Raw genomic sequence first — 16,166 nt, forward strand, 5'->3', positions numbered from 1 at the left:
GCGGCATATGGAGGTTCCCAGGCTAGGGGTCGAATCCGAGCTGTAGCCACCAGCCTACACCAGAGCCACAGCAACGCGGGATCCGAGCTGCATCTGCGACCTGCACCACAGCTCACGGCAACACCGGATCCCCAATCCACTGAGCAAGGCCAGGGATCGAACCCCCAACCTCATGGTTCCCAGTCGGATTTGTTAACCACTGAGCCACGATGGGAACTCCAAGAGCCAATATTCTTTAAAGATCATTTATCTATAGTCTTCTAATTAAGCATTTTAAGGACTAGCTGTAACCATGATTTTTTTTTAGAGTAGCTCTTAGGTCTTTGATTATCTGAATAACTGTCATTCATGTTTAACTAAAACAATCTTAAAATATATATGTAAATTAAATTGGCAAAACAGAAATACCCGGTTGGTAGAAGTGAATGCAGTTGGTTAAATTTTTCATTTTTCACATGATATAGGATCAAAGAACCCTAAAACAGAAGAATCAGAATATGTAGTCACTCCTCATTTTTTGAACTGGCTCTTTGGAGGTGGATGAAAAGTGTATTTTGTTTTAGAAATAGGGTAGAGTCTAGAGTTTGACTGATTAAATCAAGCCACCTCATATGCAGGCAAACTCATCTACAAGAATATATAAAATTCGGAGTTCCTGTCGTGGCTCAGTGGTTAACGAATCCGACTAGGAACCATGAGGTTGTGGGTTCGATCCCTGGCCTCGCTCAGTGGGTTAAGGATCTGGCATTGCCATGAGCTGTGGTGTAGGTCACAGATGTGGCTCAGATCCTGCATTGCTGTGGCTCTGGCGTAGGCCAGTGGCTACAGCTCCGATTCAACCCCTAGCCTGCGAACCTCCATAAGCTGTGGGAGTGGCCCATGAAATGGCAAAAAAAAAAAAAAGAATACATAAAATTCTTTATCAGAAACCATTAACAAAGTGGAAAGAAAACCTATTAAATGGAAAAAAATTTGCAAATGATATGACCAATAAGGAATTAATATCCAAACTAGATTAACATCTCATACAACTCAACTGCTAAAAAAATAAGCAACTTGATTTAAAAAATGAGCAGAAGGCCTGAATAGACATTTTTTCAAAGAAGACATAAAGATGGCCAAGCAGGCACATGAAAAGATAATCAGCATCATTAGTCATCAGAGAAATACCCATTAAAACCACAATGAGATATCATCTTACACTTGTCAGAACAGCTGCTGTCAGAAAGAACACAAATACCCAATACTGGCAAGGAGTCGGATAGCGCTGTATGCTGTTGGTAAAAATTCACTTCGTTTTCGTGTTTTATCTCACATACTTTCTCATTTGAAACTTGATGTCGTTGTTTTGGACTTTGTCTTCTCGGTATTTTTTCCCGCAGAATCATTCTGAGATTCTCTTCAAATAATTCAGTGCTTATGATCATAGTATCACTGAAATTCAATCCTTTGAAATTATTTAGTGAAACTAAACAAATTATTACACATTTGGTTTCATACCCTTGGAGAAAAATATTCCACATTAACTGTATCATCTTCATTCACAAATGCTTAGATCCACCTGTAAAATTAATTGGTTTCGCATGTGGTCTCGTAGGGTCCAGTGGGGGAACAAGGAGAGAGAGGAGAGCCTGGAGCAGAAGGCTATAAGGTAATTACTGTGAATGTCACACCGTGCTTCTGAATTTGAACAGGGTTCTCTGTGGTTCTGCTCAGCTGCAAATGAAAATAAGCGTCACTGAGATGAGTAGTGATGTCCTAGGCTTCTGATGGTAGAAGAAGCCTATTCTGTGCTTCCTGTTCCTTCTTTCTAAGACGACTTCCATCTCCTTACGCTGCTGCTTTGTCTGCTCATCATTCAGATTTCAGCCGAAATGTTACTCTCCCGAGAGGCCTTCTCCAGCTGCCCTTTGTATCCATCACTTCCTATCGCAGCTGCTCTACTTACCTTACGGCGGTTAAGGTCATCCTGTTACCCTCCTACCCCTGGATACGTTTGGCTTCTCGTTTACTGTCTGTGCTTCCCAACAAAATGTAGGATCCATGAGAATAGGACTCTTGCCTTTTACAAAACTGAAGCATTGCCACAGACACCCCGTGTCCAGTGAGGGAATCTCCCCTAGAGGGCGGTGCACGCTCACCCCGCTGTCCCGTGCGGACCTCCTCCTGCTCTCCCTCTCCGTCTTTTGCTGGCTCTCCCCACCCGCCTTGTTCTCCTTCCTCTCTGGTCTGTCTCTCTCAACTTCTCTTGGCCCTTTCTTGGATCGCTTAAGTCTCTCTCTCCACTTGGCCCTACTTTCATTTAGGCTGTCACCATTCTCTGCCCGAATTATTTTACCAGCCTTCTCACTGGGCCCCCAGCTCCAGGCGTAGCCCCGCAGCGCCACCCTCCTCTTCGGGTTCGTGCACTCGAACCTGCATGTCTGCCGGGTTATCTCCTCTGCAGGACATGCCTTCCCCCCTTTCTGCCCGGCACACGTTCTTCACGATTCAGCTTCTCGTCACTTCCCAGGGAAGGTCCTCTCCGAGCTGCCCCGGGCCGTCCAGCTCACCCACCCCAGGAGGAAAAGTCAGTCACTGCTCACTGTCTTGCCCTCCCAACTTTATAATAACATCTGCTCCAGCAAATTTTTTACGAATGCAGAAGAAGAGTCCATCAGTTTGTATTGAAATGCAAAAGGACCTAATCAATTCTAGTGAAGCTTATAGGAAACCTTTTTGGGGAGCTTTGTATCCAACATCGCAGAGCCAAGAGGGGCAGTGGCTGTTCCCTGATCCTTCTAGAAAGGTCTCTGTAAAACTACAGATAAGAGGTTGGCAAAACCGTAATAGACCTGACGGCTTCAAGTTTTGTAGTTTGCTACGTGTGCTTGCTGTCCCTTCACTGGGCGACGCCAGCTTTTCACTAGTCACGTCTCTCGTGGGCCAGCTTGATACATGCCCTGTGGTCATCAGGTTCTCTTGAGAGAAGCTCCCTCTTGACTGCCCTGTTTCTGCTGCTTGCTGACTCTGCTTGGGTTTTGCTGGGGGGAGTCAGGTGCAGAGTCCTCCCTCTTCAGTTGCGGCCCAGCTGAGCTTTCTCCCTGGAAGACCGTTCTGTCCCTCAGACAGAGGTCAGGTCCTTTATCAGAAAGTCGAACCTTAAAACCGTGAACATTTGCCGCGCAGAATGCAAACGAAGAAGGCTTTCGCTGATCTTTCTGTGGGAATGAATATGTCTTCAGTCTTGGCTGTGACCCCTCCTCCTGCCCAGAGACGGGAGAGGGGCCTGGGGCTGTGCTTCCTCTGGGCTCCTCTCTGTAGGGGCAGGAGGAGAGGCATCGGGGCTGGGGTGAAGGGGCAGCAGGGAGGGTAGGGGATTAGGCCGGAGCCTTCCTGTAACGCTCCCCTGCCACAACCCCAGGCTGTGGCTGGTTCTGTTTACACTGGAAATGTGGTAGGTCGGCCTGCATTCCTTCTTAGGAGGCCTGGGGTGGTGACAGATAGCTGAGGTCATTGTCACTTGACTCTTGGCATCGGCAGTAACACTACCAGCCTTCCGCCAGGAAATCTGCTGTCTGGACAGCTGTGCACTTAGTTTGTAAGAATGGGGGCCAAAGTACACTGGAAAAGGGTTGAGGAAAGAAATTTGTTCTCAAACTCTTTATTAGTTTATTTACTATATTGGTGACCTGCCCTAACAAATTACCACAAACCAAGTGGCTTAAAAAAACAAATTTATTCGCTCGCAGTCCTGGAGGCCAGCAGGGCCGCGCTCCCACCGTGGACTCTGGGACGGATCCTTTCTCGCTTCTTCCAGCGTCTGGAGGTGGGCAGCCTCTGCTTTGTCGTCACCTGGCCTCTCTTCTGCTGATACCCCCCCCCGTGTCCCTCACAGGGCCCCTGTCAGTGGACTGGGACCCACACGGTAATCCGCATTATCTCTAGAATTCTAAACTCCGTAGCGGAATGATACCTGCAGAGACCCTTTCTCCAAATACGACCCCTTCGCGGGTTCTGAGGATTTAGGGCGCCATCGTCTTTGACGGGTTGCCTTTCAACCCACTATCTTGACCTGTAGAGAAAAACCAGACAAACTCTCCCGCTTTCTCAGTCGTCAGGACACCCAGGGGCTGTTCCGCTCTAAACGTTGCAACAGAGACTTGCAATCCCTGTCGGATGTAAACGGAACTTTGCTTCCACTTCAAGTGGCACCCCTGCTCCCGAGGCCACACATCTTCATTACTCTAATGATGCCATCTTTTCTCTTCACAGGGCCATGTGGGAGTGCCAGGACCAAGAGGGGCCGCTGGACAGCAAGGGCCCCCAGTACGTTCTGAAAGCATCCTTTGTAATTCGGGCATTTCAAACCGTTAATGCTGCTGTATCTTATTCGGCCTCTGCTTTCTATGTGCTTCTCTTTCGGTTCCTGTTAAAGGGTGAGCCGGGTGAGCAGGGCGAGCGAGGACCCCGCGGAGAGAGAGGATCTGAAGTAAGTTGAAATCGTTGCAGACAATCTGAAGTCTGTTGCCGGCTGGAGAAAGCAGGGCGCCTGCAGCTTCAGGGAGCAGTCGATGTTCCAGGGCAAGAGCTGCCACCGGGGCTTGTCCGCCCTTGTCCCGAAACACGATTATTGATCAATTCATGCATTTTGACTGCATCCAAATTTCCTTGACTGGCAGACTAATGTGGCTTTGAGAAAACTGCCTGAAATTGTCTCAAACTAATTGTCCTTCCTTGGGGTTATCGGCAGAAATAGCAACAAGGCTTAAAACCAACATTTCACAGTGAAAACGTATGCATCACACCTGTTCAGCTGCCGAAGAGACAGTGTAACACAGACCCACAGTTGGTTGAAAGGATGTTTTCTGTAACATAAATCAATTATTTGTTCTCGCGCCAACTAAAAGTCTGCTGGCTTATTGAGTTTGTCCATCCCTTTCCCTGTACCCACTAGACGTGGCCTTGGCCTTGGAGAACAGCTGCTGTTGTGGTGGGCACCCGCAGGTCGCTCCTGCCCACCCTTCACGGCTTTCGGACTCTACCGACTATTGATTCCAAATCAAATTCTTAAGAAAGTGAGCTGTATGTAATGATTAGGTGAGAGTCGATACAAGTAACGAATTGGGGACCGTGCGTCTCCTGGTTTGGGCTGTCTTCACCCACTCCTGCGACTCCATTTGTGGGAGCAAATGATGCAGTCAAGTTGAACTGGATGTTACATAGATCTTCACTCACAGGCCATTTCCTGTCGGGTCCTTAATAAATAAGAACTGATAAATAAAAACATCCTATTGAAAGTAAGCCTTAATAAGAAAAACATGCCGAAAGACTGCAGCTTTCTCACTCCCTTAGAATGGTTAATACCCAAACTGGAAACAGTTGTGGAAGAAGCCGTGAACCTAGAATGCTGCCGCTGCCTTCACGCGACTTCCTTCTATTGGCACTAAGTACGTTTGATGCTAACGTTTCTAATCGTTTGCCGTGAATACTTTCATAGTCTCAGTGTTTCCTTGAGGTGCATCTCAGGAAGGAGGATTGTTCGATGTTGCTTAGTGTCTGTTAAAATCACGCCAGTGCAAGTGAAACATTCTTTCCTAGACGGCGCAGCTCCCGCCTGCAGGTCAGCTCGCCTGGGTTGCAGCTGAAAGGGGCTGAGGAGCCACGGGTTCGGTTTCGTATCGTCCAGGGGACTGGTTCTTTCCCCGCCACGGGCAATGCTGGCCTGCAGTCTGCGGCTACATTCAGAAGCCGCGTAGAATTGCAGGAGTCCTAAGTGCTGCAAGATAATCTTGGACTATGTGCTAGTCACTGTTAGGCGGTTCGAATGGCCAGGTGGATCCTGTCGAATCGCCATCACCTTGCTTTGGCAAAGCTTTAAATTTGTTTTTTAGATCTGGAAATGGCCCTGAAAAATCATTTGGACAAACTTCTCAGTGTTTTTAAAATGGAGAAATTTAGGTCCCAGAGAGATTGTGAGTTACCCAACATCACAGGACAGTGAGCGACAGAACCAACGCCAGAAACTTTGTTGCCTGACTCCGTTAGTATACAAAAGCCTTCTAATACTCTGAAGTCTTTTATAAATTAAGTAAAATATGATTAATTCTACTTAACCAACTAATTACGTTATTGGTCTCTCAGACATGAAACTGCGGACAGCTAAGAAGAAAAAGTTGGAGCAATTCAGGTTGAGACCAGTTACAAACCACTACATTTTTTAGGGACTTTTATAATGCAGATGCAGTGCAGCGCCCCAAAATGGCTTTCAAATACTGAGACCCAAGCCAAACTCTTAATTTCCTCCCAAAATAAAATTCCAGATTTTAGTGAACTGGAATCTCTTGGTTTGAAAAAAGGAGTCCAATTCTTCCTTAACTCCCTAAACCCGCGTTTGTGTTTTAAAGTGACCCTCGCCAGCAGAGTGAGCACAGCATTGCGAGGACTCGCCGCCTTCATTTAAATAAAAACCAGACAAGTGGTAGGACTATAATGGCTCATTTAAAAATTTCCATCATCTAAAGAGTTAGATTATCTTCTCTGGTAGACAGTCTATAAAGTGGCACCATCTCAGTGAATGGAAAGCGTTTTTAATGCCTCTGATTTCAGGAGTTCCCAACTTGGCTCAGCGGTTAACAAATCTGAGGGTCTCCATGAAGACACAGGTTCAATCCCTGGCCTCACTCGATGAGTTAAGGATCCGGCATTGCCGTGAGTTGTGGTATAGGTCACAGATGTGGCTCGGATCTGGCGTCGCTGTGGCTGTGGTGGAGGCCGGTGGCTACAGCTCCAATTGGACCCCTGGCCTGGGAACCTCCACATGCCGTGGGTGTGGTCCTGCAAAGACAAAAAAAAAAAAAAAAATCCATAAATGCATCTGATTTCAAGCGGGCCCTTCTGGTTTTCACCGCTAGGCAGACAAAAGAAAGCAGTGTTACCCACTCTAAAGGCTCTGCCTGTGAAATTCATCTGCCTTTCCTATTATGAGAACAGAAATGTCTGTTGATTTATGAAGTACTTCTATTTAAATTATTTGAGGAAGTTGAGTTTGAAAATAGCATGGGATGCTTCTAGCTCTTTTGTATCTGAGTTCTGGGTGTCGACGGAGGAATGCCTTTCTGTCTCCTTCTTGTGAAACCTGCTCGTCCACTGATGCCTCACACGACAACGTCTTTCCTTTGTCTTTGGCCCAACGTTCATTTCCTACTGAGCCGATTGCCTCTGTGCAGGACTAATATTTAGTAATGCTTGGCTCTTGATTTAGGTATAAGACTACCCAGCAATTCCAACTTCAAGACTTTTTTCAATGCACAAATTCAAAAAAAGTACCAATATTCTGCATTTTCTTGATCTTACGAATTTAAAACCCCCATTGTGCGTCCATGGCTTCTCTCACTGGCCTGCCTCCTTTTAGCTGTGGTGGTAACGATTATAATGAAATCTTTCCTGAACTGAACAGGTAGATTTTGCTATAATTGTCCCATTACAAGTAGCAAAATACACTTTAAAAATAATTTTCAGGAGTTGCTGCCGTGGTGCAGGGAGGCAAGAATCCAGCTGCTGTGGCCTGAGTTGCTTGGGAGGAGCGGGTTCAAGCCCTGACCAGCGCCACCACAGCTGTGGCTCAGATTCAGTCTGTGGCCTGGGGACTTCAGTGCTGTGGGTGCAGCCATATAATAATAATCACAATAATAATAGTCGTAATTTTCCTTTAGTGAATTCTCTTGGGAACTGCTTCCTGACGCCCGTCCAGGTGTTAATGACAGTCTGGTTTTCAGTGTGAGACGCCTATGCATGTAACGATGTCGTTAGTTGGTTAGTTTTGTCTTTTTAGGGCCGCACCTGCAGGTGTGTGGAAGTTTCTGGACTAGGAGTCTAATCAGAGCTACAGCCTCTGGCCTGCACCACAGCCACAGCAACACCAGATACAAGCCATATCTGCGAACTACACCCCAGTTCATGGCAACACTGGATCCTTCACCCACTGAGCAAGGCCAGGAATTGAACCCAGTCCTCATGGATACGAGTCGGGTTCATTACCTCTGAGCCACGACGGGAACTCCTCGTATGTGAAGATCTTAGAGCACAATGTTGAACTGTTCTGAAATAATTCCCAACATTGTATCACCCGACAACATATTTGATTTGTGATAGGTGAGTCTCTGGGGTTTTATTTTCGCATTTGAACGTTTGGAGTAGACCACGCGCATGTAGAGCTTCTGTGAACCTTGCGCCGTCACCTCAGGAACACACCAGTGTGACTCCGTGTGTGTTCTCTGGAATGGACCTAACTCCTCTCCGGTGCCCGTCCTGCCTGACGGGGGAGACCTAACTGCTGGAAATCTAGCCATTTGCTCACCTTTACCTCTGTCCATTCGAATATCCTGCATCTGATTTAGAGTTTTCCCCACTCTTCTCTCTCAAGAGTGCAGGTATGTTCTGGGAGGCAGTGGTAGGGAGGGGACAGGAGGCGAGACTGGTCCCTAGCCGTCACCTCTTCATGCGCGCATCCCTCCTGGCCCCCATCTGCCCTCACCCCAGCACGCTGGCATCTGCCTTGGCACCTCCTGGCAGAGGTTCTGTGATCCACGGTGGCCCATCCAGCTCTTCTCTCAACTCAGGTGCAAGGTCTCCTCAGATGGGGCCCTAGGGCACGGGCCTCTGTTCTCGGCCACATGGGAATGGCGCTTTGCTGTCCCCACCAGACTGGGTGCTTGAGGGACTCAGATGTTCTCCAGCCCCGGCCCAGACAGCTTATTCAGAAATTTCTCCTCTCGCTGGACTCTCGACATCTCGGTGAGGCCTCTAGCCATCCTGTCTGTGCCCAGAGCCCCCAGCTCCTCTGGGCTCTTGTCTCTGCCCACCCCAGACGCAGGCGGAGTGGCCCCAGGTCTCTTCCAGAGGCGCCTCCTGCGCGTTCCCAGCCCCGCTTCCTCTCTAGCTTCTCTCCGATGCCAAGACTCCTTACCCCTTCGGTAGGAGAAACGCCTTACATTATTATAATTCTTCCAAATGTATTCTTTATGGCATAATTATACAACAAATCCTTTCTTAGCTTTGTTTTTTTTGTTTTTTGTTTTTTTGATCCTCAAAGGTAGACTTTTAATATTTGAAAAATCAGGCTTTCGTATTTAAAAAATAGAGTCTTTTCAAACTATAACCCCACTGAGTTTCAGAGGACTGTTTTGAAATTCCTAAGCTAAAAAAAGTCTGTTTTGAAAATCAAAAGTCTAGAACGGATCTATCTGCAGAAAAACTGCTGTGAAGGAAGAAACGTACCAGTTAACGTGTTTGAATATTTTTCCAATTCCTGTGCTGTTTCACTCGTGCTATTCACGGTAACTAGAAGGGAATTTGGCAATATTTAAAAACATCATCATCTGCCTACTTCACTTCCTGATTGTGTCCTAAAAGATATAGTTTATTATAGGATCATATATTCCAGAAATTGTATTTGTGTCAGCTCAAACCCTCTCACCAAAAATCCATTTTCTCGTTTCCTTACCTTAGGAAGAATTTACATTAATGTCTTTTTAAATCAAGTAAAATAGTTATTGAACCTGCAGTTAGAACCCTGGATCCCTCTCTCTCTCTATCATCAAATTCTAACAAAACTGAACTTTTATAACTTAGTAAAACTGCCCTTTTTCTCTGTGACTACATATACTGTTTCTTCTTAAAACACAGAAGCTCCTTTTCATCTTCTGAAATTGTTTGTCATTGTCAAATTGAATCTTTAGGACAGCTTTTCTTCAGATGTGAGTAGCGCCACGTCCCTTTTTGGTGCAGTTATCCTGTTTCTGAGAACTTTTGAGGACTTCTGAGAAATGTCTGGTGATGACAATATGCTTCTTTTTCTTATTTGTGAACTAGGTCACTCCTTTGCACGGTTTTCTTGCTCAAATGAGTTTCGGATATCATCAGAAGGGGGGTGTGATGCGTCGGGGCAGGTTCCTCAGTGTCCCTGCAAACCAGTGACGCCGAGTCCGCTGTGACGTCAGACGCCTCGTGCGGAAAACAGACGGTGCCCTGGAAAAGAAACTGCCTCTCTTTTCTTTCACAAGGAAGGACGTGCTTCTCTGCGCTGCCTGGTTCGCAGAGGCACTCTAAGTGCCTGGCGGCGGGGCTGTGGCTTTGCGTTTCCAGCCGTAACAGAGACCCTGATGTGTAATAATCCCTGTTTACTGAATTCAGGAAAGAAGTGCTTAACCAGTTTCAATAGGAGACAAAGGTCCTGCCTAGAACTGAGGACTTAAATAATCCGTCCAGTTCCTTTTTAGAATTATAAATTCCTAAACCATAGAATTTGGAGCCAGGTGGAAATTCATAGATTATCTGGTCAAATTCTTTCATATGTGGATGAAGACAGTGACCCGGGAGAGCAAACCAATGAGCAGCTAGTTGGTGGCGACCTTGCTGCGGCACCGGCCTCAGAGCCCTTTCCTGTGCCTCCAGGTCAGTTACGTTTATCATAATCGGTTGACAGCTGCGCTTCATGTTTTCAGGGTCCTCGGGGGAAGAAGGGCGCTGCCGGTCCTTCCGGGAGACCTGGGCTTCCTGTGAGTAACAGGCCTTACTCATCCTCATTGTTCTGCTAAAGAGCATTGGCAGCTTGAGCAGAAGCAGAAAACCTCAGGGCCGGTTATGACGAGTGTTGGACACATCAGATTGTCTTCCAGAAAGTGGCTAAGCCCCTGCTGGGACGCAGAGACAAATACGACCCTTAGCTCAAAACCAGGCTTGCAGCTGAAATGGAAGCGTGCCGTCCAAGGAGGTTCTTTGCCAGCGTGGGGAGCACCCTCAGACTCCCGCCGCTGCGCTGAGGGTGACCCACTGCCGCGGGCGTTCCGAGTCAGGCCTGACTGGGTGGTGACAAAGGCGGCAGATTTCAGGCACACGACCGGGACTGTCCGGAAGAGCTCAGCCTCTCGTTTTCCCGGCAATAGAACAAAACGTCGTAGGGAACGTTTCCCATCCTTCCCTCACGGAGCAGAGCTTAAGTCTGCCTTAGCCGTGCACGGCCCCTTGGGCTGGGCCAGCGGGTGTGGCCAGCGGATTAGCAAAGATCCTGCTCGTCTCCCCAGAGCCAAGGGCCTGCTGTGGGCGGCCGGAGGTGGTTTGCAACTAAGGAAAAGCGAACATCAGTTATAAGCACATTCAGACCAGAGATCCCTGCAGATTAAAGAGAGTCGCCCAACAGTAGAGACAAAATGCTCAGACCTCCCTTTGCTGGGTGGTATAATTATCTAATTCAAAGTGGCAACTAAAGGAGCCGTGACTTACGTATTGGGAAAATAATACAATATGCCGTTTTAGAGGCGGTGGACGTCAGCCTGCGTCCTCAACCCACGGGTGCCTGGCTGATCTGCTCTCCCCAGCTGGATAGGGCCTGGGCCGGCACTCGACGAAATACCAGGAAACTGCGCCAGCGCCAGAAAGGCTACACAGTAAATTGCTGGTTAGCTTTGCATTTTTATTTAGGGAACAGCTAACCGGATCTGTTGAATCCACACAGTAAATTATTAAGGAATCCAGGAAACAGGAGAATTAAAATGGAACCTCCCCGCCAATGAGTAGAAAGATATTTGTCACTTAAACATCTGTACTGTATCTCCCTATAATCCAAGTGATTTTTAATTACCCAGGGACTTCCAGGCCTGCCTGGGCCGAAAGGCATTCGAGGACACCATGGAGCAGAAGGCGTTTCAGGGAATCCTGGAAAAGCTGGGCCACCAGGAAAACAGGGACTTCCTGTAAGTGGACTGCATATCTCTCACTCTATTTCTTGTGCCTAAGTGTCTCCTTACTAAGATCAGAGCTCTTTTGGCTGTCTTCCTTAGCTTTGACATTGGCTGAGGTTAACACAATCGTTTCTTTAATAGTGATTTTGAAATTGTGTGTATGCATGCCAGTGAGGACATTCTATTATATACTTTATATCTGATAACCTGTATTGTTACTTTATATCATTTTTGCACGTATAAAAGCTGGTAAATAGGAGCCATAAAGAAGTAAAATTTTAGGGACTACACAGCCTGCCTGTGTTGAGTTCATCCAGTGTCCTGAGCCTCCTTTGGAACATTTAAAGCTTGGCAATAACTCAAAGTCGGTTCTGCCAAAATCATTTTCCCTTTACTTTTATAGCTTCTCACTGCTTTACAAAATATGCGTGACCATTTTCTCTGTGTTCATCTACTGGTGATGCAATGAGCAATGATACAGATTCAGTTTTTATGCAAATTTCTATCTTATTTATTTGATCAGCAGCTTAAAGGATTTTTTGTCTTCATTTAGCTATTTCCCTCTTTCCTCCCTAAAGTCATCATAATCCAGAGATTTTTTGTTTTCCTGTGTTGTGTTTCCACTTGAAATACTAGAATAATTAATTGCATATTTCAGTGATCCAGTAAATCCAGTAAACGTTACCCTGTTGCATTTCCACTATTTCCATCGGGTTAGCTATTGACCCCTTTCTCTTTTCTGAAATAAATCAATCCAAGTTGTTTATTCCCATGGAGCATGGAACTGTCCTTAAACCCACACCCAAATTATATTCTTCTTTCACCACATAATGAATTACCTCCTTTGTCTAAAAACTATCAATTTACAACTCAGCCAGTTTACTTCAGAAATAAATATCTAGCCAGATGCTTTCTGCTAAGGTGAACATTTTTAAGGCATCTTAAATGGTTTCTATTTGTTTTGGAGGCAGTATGTCTGAACATCAGAGCATCCGGGTAGCCTAGAAAACTTTGATAGGCAGGCTGACTGTTAATTAAAACATGTATTGTATATGTTTCTGCCATTAACACCAGCCCGGTTAAAGGGACTTCCATTTGAGGGCTCCTCCAGGGGGACTCGGGCCTGGACCTCATTTCCATGCTTCCTTCTAGCTTAACCATGCACTGGTTTTAAAGGAGTTTGTGGATGTTTAAAACATGCAACAACAGTAAGACACTTTGAATTGGTCTGCAAGTCTGTATTTCTGTGGATTAAGTTTTACTGGGAAATGTTACAGTGAATCTTTATTGCTTTGAATAGAATTTTGAGAGTTGAAACAAGGAAAACCACATTTCAAAATACGTCATGTTTCCTGCTGTGAACACGAGGTGAATCATGGAGGTGTTATGTATGTGGATGTGCTCAGCAGTTTATGAGGCTAAAAATCGAAGCGTAAACACTAACAAAAGCAAACGAATTTATTTAATCACTAGGAAGGGGAGTGCCTTTGTTCTCCGGCTTAAATACTACCAATTTAGGTACTTTCTCCAGATATGGAGAATACAAATCAGAATCCTACATATATATGTTTAATAAGAATTTCCGATATTCAGCATATAAGACATTTATCAGGCATTAGCAACAGGCCAAAGTCTCCGTCACTGCTTACATCGGGTCGCTTGATAGTTCGTCATGACAGACAGTGTCTTTGTGGCAATATGTGACACCTAAAGTTCCCCCTGGGATGGACTGGAAATGGAATGAAAACATGGGTGTGGACTGCAAAAACATGGACCATTTTCTTCGGCATAAAAACAGTAGCATGGCAGGTAATCGCTATGTTGTCTCGTTTCCAGAAAGAAAACGGACATTTTCGAACAGCTCCACATCCTCCCTCGGGGGTGGTACTTAGGGGACAGTAACGCAGCAGCTAAGGGAAGGCCAGTGCAGAAAAGAAATTGATGCAAATAAGATGCTAATTTCATTTTAGTTCTGTTCTCAATTGTATTGTAGAGTTTTCCACACTGTCTTTATTGGTTGTGTGGGTGAAGGCTCATGCATGGAACCGAATCACTGGTTCTGCATAGAATAGACGAGAATGAAGGGGACTTAAAGCAAGATGCCAAGGCCACTTGGCACGAGGTCGTCTGCAGCCGGGCGACCAAATGTGGCTGCACAGGTTGCCGTGTGTGTGTGTGGGTGTGTGTGGGTGTGGACTGCCCAATGGAAAGGACCTTCTTCTCTGACGTCTTTTAGGCGTTGATGCAGCAGCAGCAGGCCACTCCACGTTGACAGTCACTGCAAATCCATCTGTGAGTCAGGAAGGCTGAGGAGCAGCGGTTAAGCCAGAAAGCAGAAATCACGGATGTCTCATTGCCTGCCTGCGTGTTTTGTTGGTGCTTTTCTGGACCTGCTAGGGCCCATTTGCATTAGGAGTGCATGCTGCTGTGCACAGCACTTTTATGTTTTGGGGGCTCAGAGAGCCCTCAGAAATGGTGGGGTTAGGACGTAGACATCGAACGTCTCAGGGTCAGTCCTTCAGTTTCAAGCCAGGTAAGCCCAGAACTGCTTTCCCAATGGGAAATGACATTTGACAGAAGAAGGCATAGCTTATTTTCAAAACCTGATCAACATAAGCTGTGGTTCTCTTATGGCCAGTTATCAAAGGGTGCGTGCGTGATAGGCTGAGACCTGCTCAGTCGTAGGTCCCGGAGCACGGGAGCCTATGTGGAAGCATCCTGCCGGCTGCAGCGTGTCTTTCTCAGCACCCGCCCAGAGCTGGCAAAGCTGGCGAAGGACTTGAATAGACAATTTCTCTGAAGAAGAGATATAGATAACCAGTAATCACAGGGCAAGATGCTCAACTAATCATTAGGAAAATACAAATCAAAACCACAACAAAATACCACTCTACAACCACTAGGATGGCTAGTATCCAAAACAAAAAAAAAAAAAGGAAAAAAATTACAAGTGTTGATAAGTGTGTGAAGAAATTGGAACCCTTGTGCATTGCTAATGGGAGCATAAAATGGTGCAGCCTCTGTGGAAAACAGTTTAGCAGTTTCTTCAGAATGAAACATAGCATTATCATATAACCCAGCAACCCCTCCTTCGGGGATGTACCCCAAGAACTGACAGCAGCAACTTAAACACAAGCTTTCCCGACGTTCCTAACAGCATGTTCAATAAGTGGGAACAGCCCACGTGGCTGTCAGCAGTGAAACAGATCAACCAAATGCGGTAAAAACCTACAGTGAAATGTTATCCTGTCTGAAAAAGGAGGGGAATTCTGACACACGCATGAAGCAACGTTGAAGACCTCATGCTAAGTGAACTAAGCCAGACACAAAAGTACCGATGTTACACGCTTCCACTTACAGCAGGTACCTAGAGTGGTCAAACTCATAGACAGAAAGAGAATGGAGGTTCCTGGGAACTGGGGAGAAGGGGAGGAAATGGAGAAATTACTGTTTAATGGATACCGGGCTTGAGTTTGGAAACACAGAAAGTTCTGGAGAGGGTGATAGTGCCAGTTGTCCACCACTATGCACGTGCGTAATGCCACGGAACCACACACCTACAGATGGGTGAAGTGGTAACCCGATGACATGCACGTTACAGTTTACCACAATAAAGACCAGCACTCTACAGGCTGCCCGGTAAATGGGGAACTGCGTTACAGCAGGACGCCCCGATGTGGGGATGGACCCCAAAGTCGAGAGGGTCACTCAGCATCAGACGAGCGCGGCAAAGTGCAAGGACTTGTCTCCGCTGTGGGGCAGCTGTCCTGATGGACCTCCAGCCTCTGCCCCAGGAGTGTCTGGCATTTGGCCGTTCCTGCACTTTTCGGCCCTCTCCTCTGCTTATCCTCGGGGTCTCTGTCCCTCTCACTCTCCAGGGCCAGTTCGCATGATGTCTGCAGTTTAACGGACCTGCGTGATATTCTGGGAGGTATTAGACTATAAAGAAATCCCTCCGGTGTGCTTTGTGACAGAGCTGGCATGGCACTGAGCTAGGGCATTGAAGGAGTGCAGCACTCTGCCTGGTGAAGGCCGGTGAGCTGTCTCTGATGGGCTTCCCTGCGAGCCACTAGGCCAGGAACTGCTGTCGCTGGTGGCTGTGCCGTGTAGTGAAGACACCGTGTCAGAAGCTGCAGCTGTGATTAGCATCAACTCTTAATTAAGTTCGTAAGTCTGAGTCTCGGAATTATTGCCAAGACTTAACTGGTATTTGCACGAGCCAAAGAGGTGAGTGAGATGGACACGGGCTAGGGTCAGATCAGTGCTCCTGCACCATTCAGGCCTTGTGGCAGTAGATACACAGTCCTCAGAGGAATGTGTAAATGTGCAGTTTCCTGCAGGGATGTGCTGTCCCCTTCGCCTTGCTGTTGGGGGAGGGGCAGGAAGACCGCATCACAGAGGCTTCCTCCCACAATGGCCTTCACTTTATGAGTTGGGAGCCTCCAC

The 16,166-nt window shown here is 46.7% G+C and overlaps 1 protein-coding gene across 1 annotated transcript in view; it reads left to right on the forward strand.

The window, feature by feature from the left end:
* The window catches only part of COL24A1 (collagen type XXIV alpha 1 chain), a 331,418-nt gene that overhangs the window by 256,747 nt on the left and 58,505 nt on the right, over positions 1 to 16,166 (forward strand). Inside the window, 5 exon segments of the mRNA XM_021090341.1 lie at positions 1,598 to 1,651; positions 4,255 to 4,308; positions 4,418 to 4,471; positions 10,485 to 10,538; positions 11,625 to 11,732. Of these exon segments, the coding sequence (XP_020946000.1) occupies positions 1,598 to 1,651; positions 4,255 to 4,308; positions 4,418 to 4,471; positions 10,485 to 10,538; positions 11,625 to 11,732 (324 nt within the window).

The sequence above is a fragment of the Sus scrofa genome, chromosome 4 (genome assembly GCF_000003025.6).
Source record: "Sus scrofa isolate TJ Tabasco breed Duroc chromosome 4, Sscrofa11.1, whole genome shotgun sequence".
NCBI lineage: Eukaryota > Metazoa > Chordata > Mammalia > Artiodactyla > Suidae > Sus > Sus scrofa.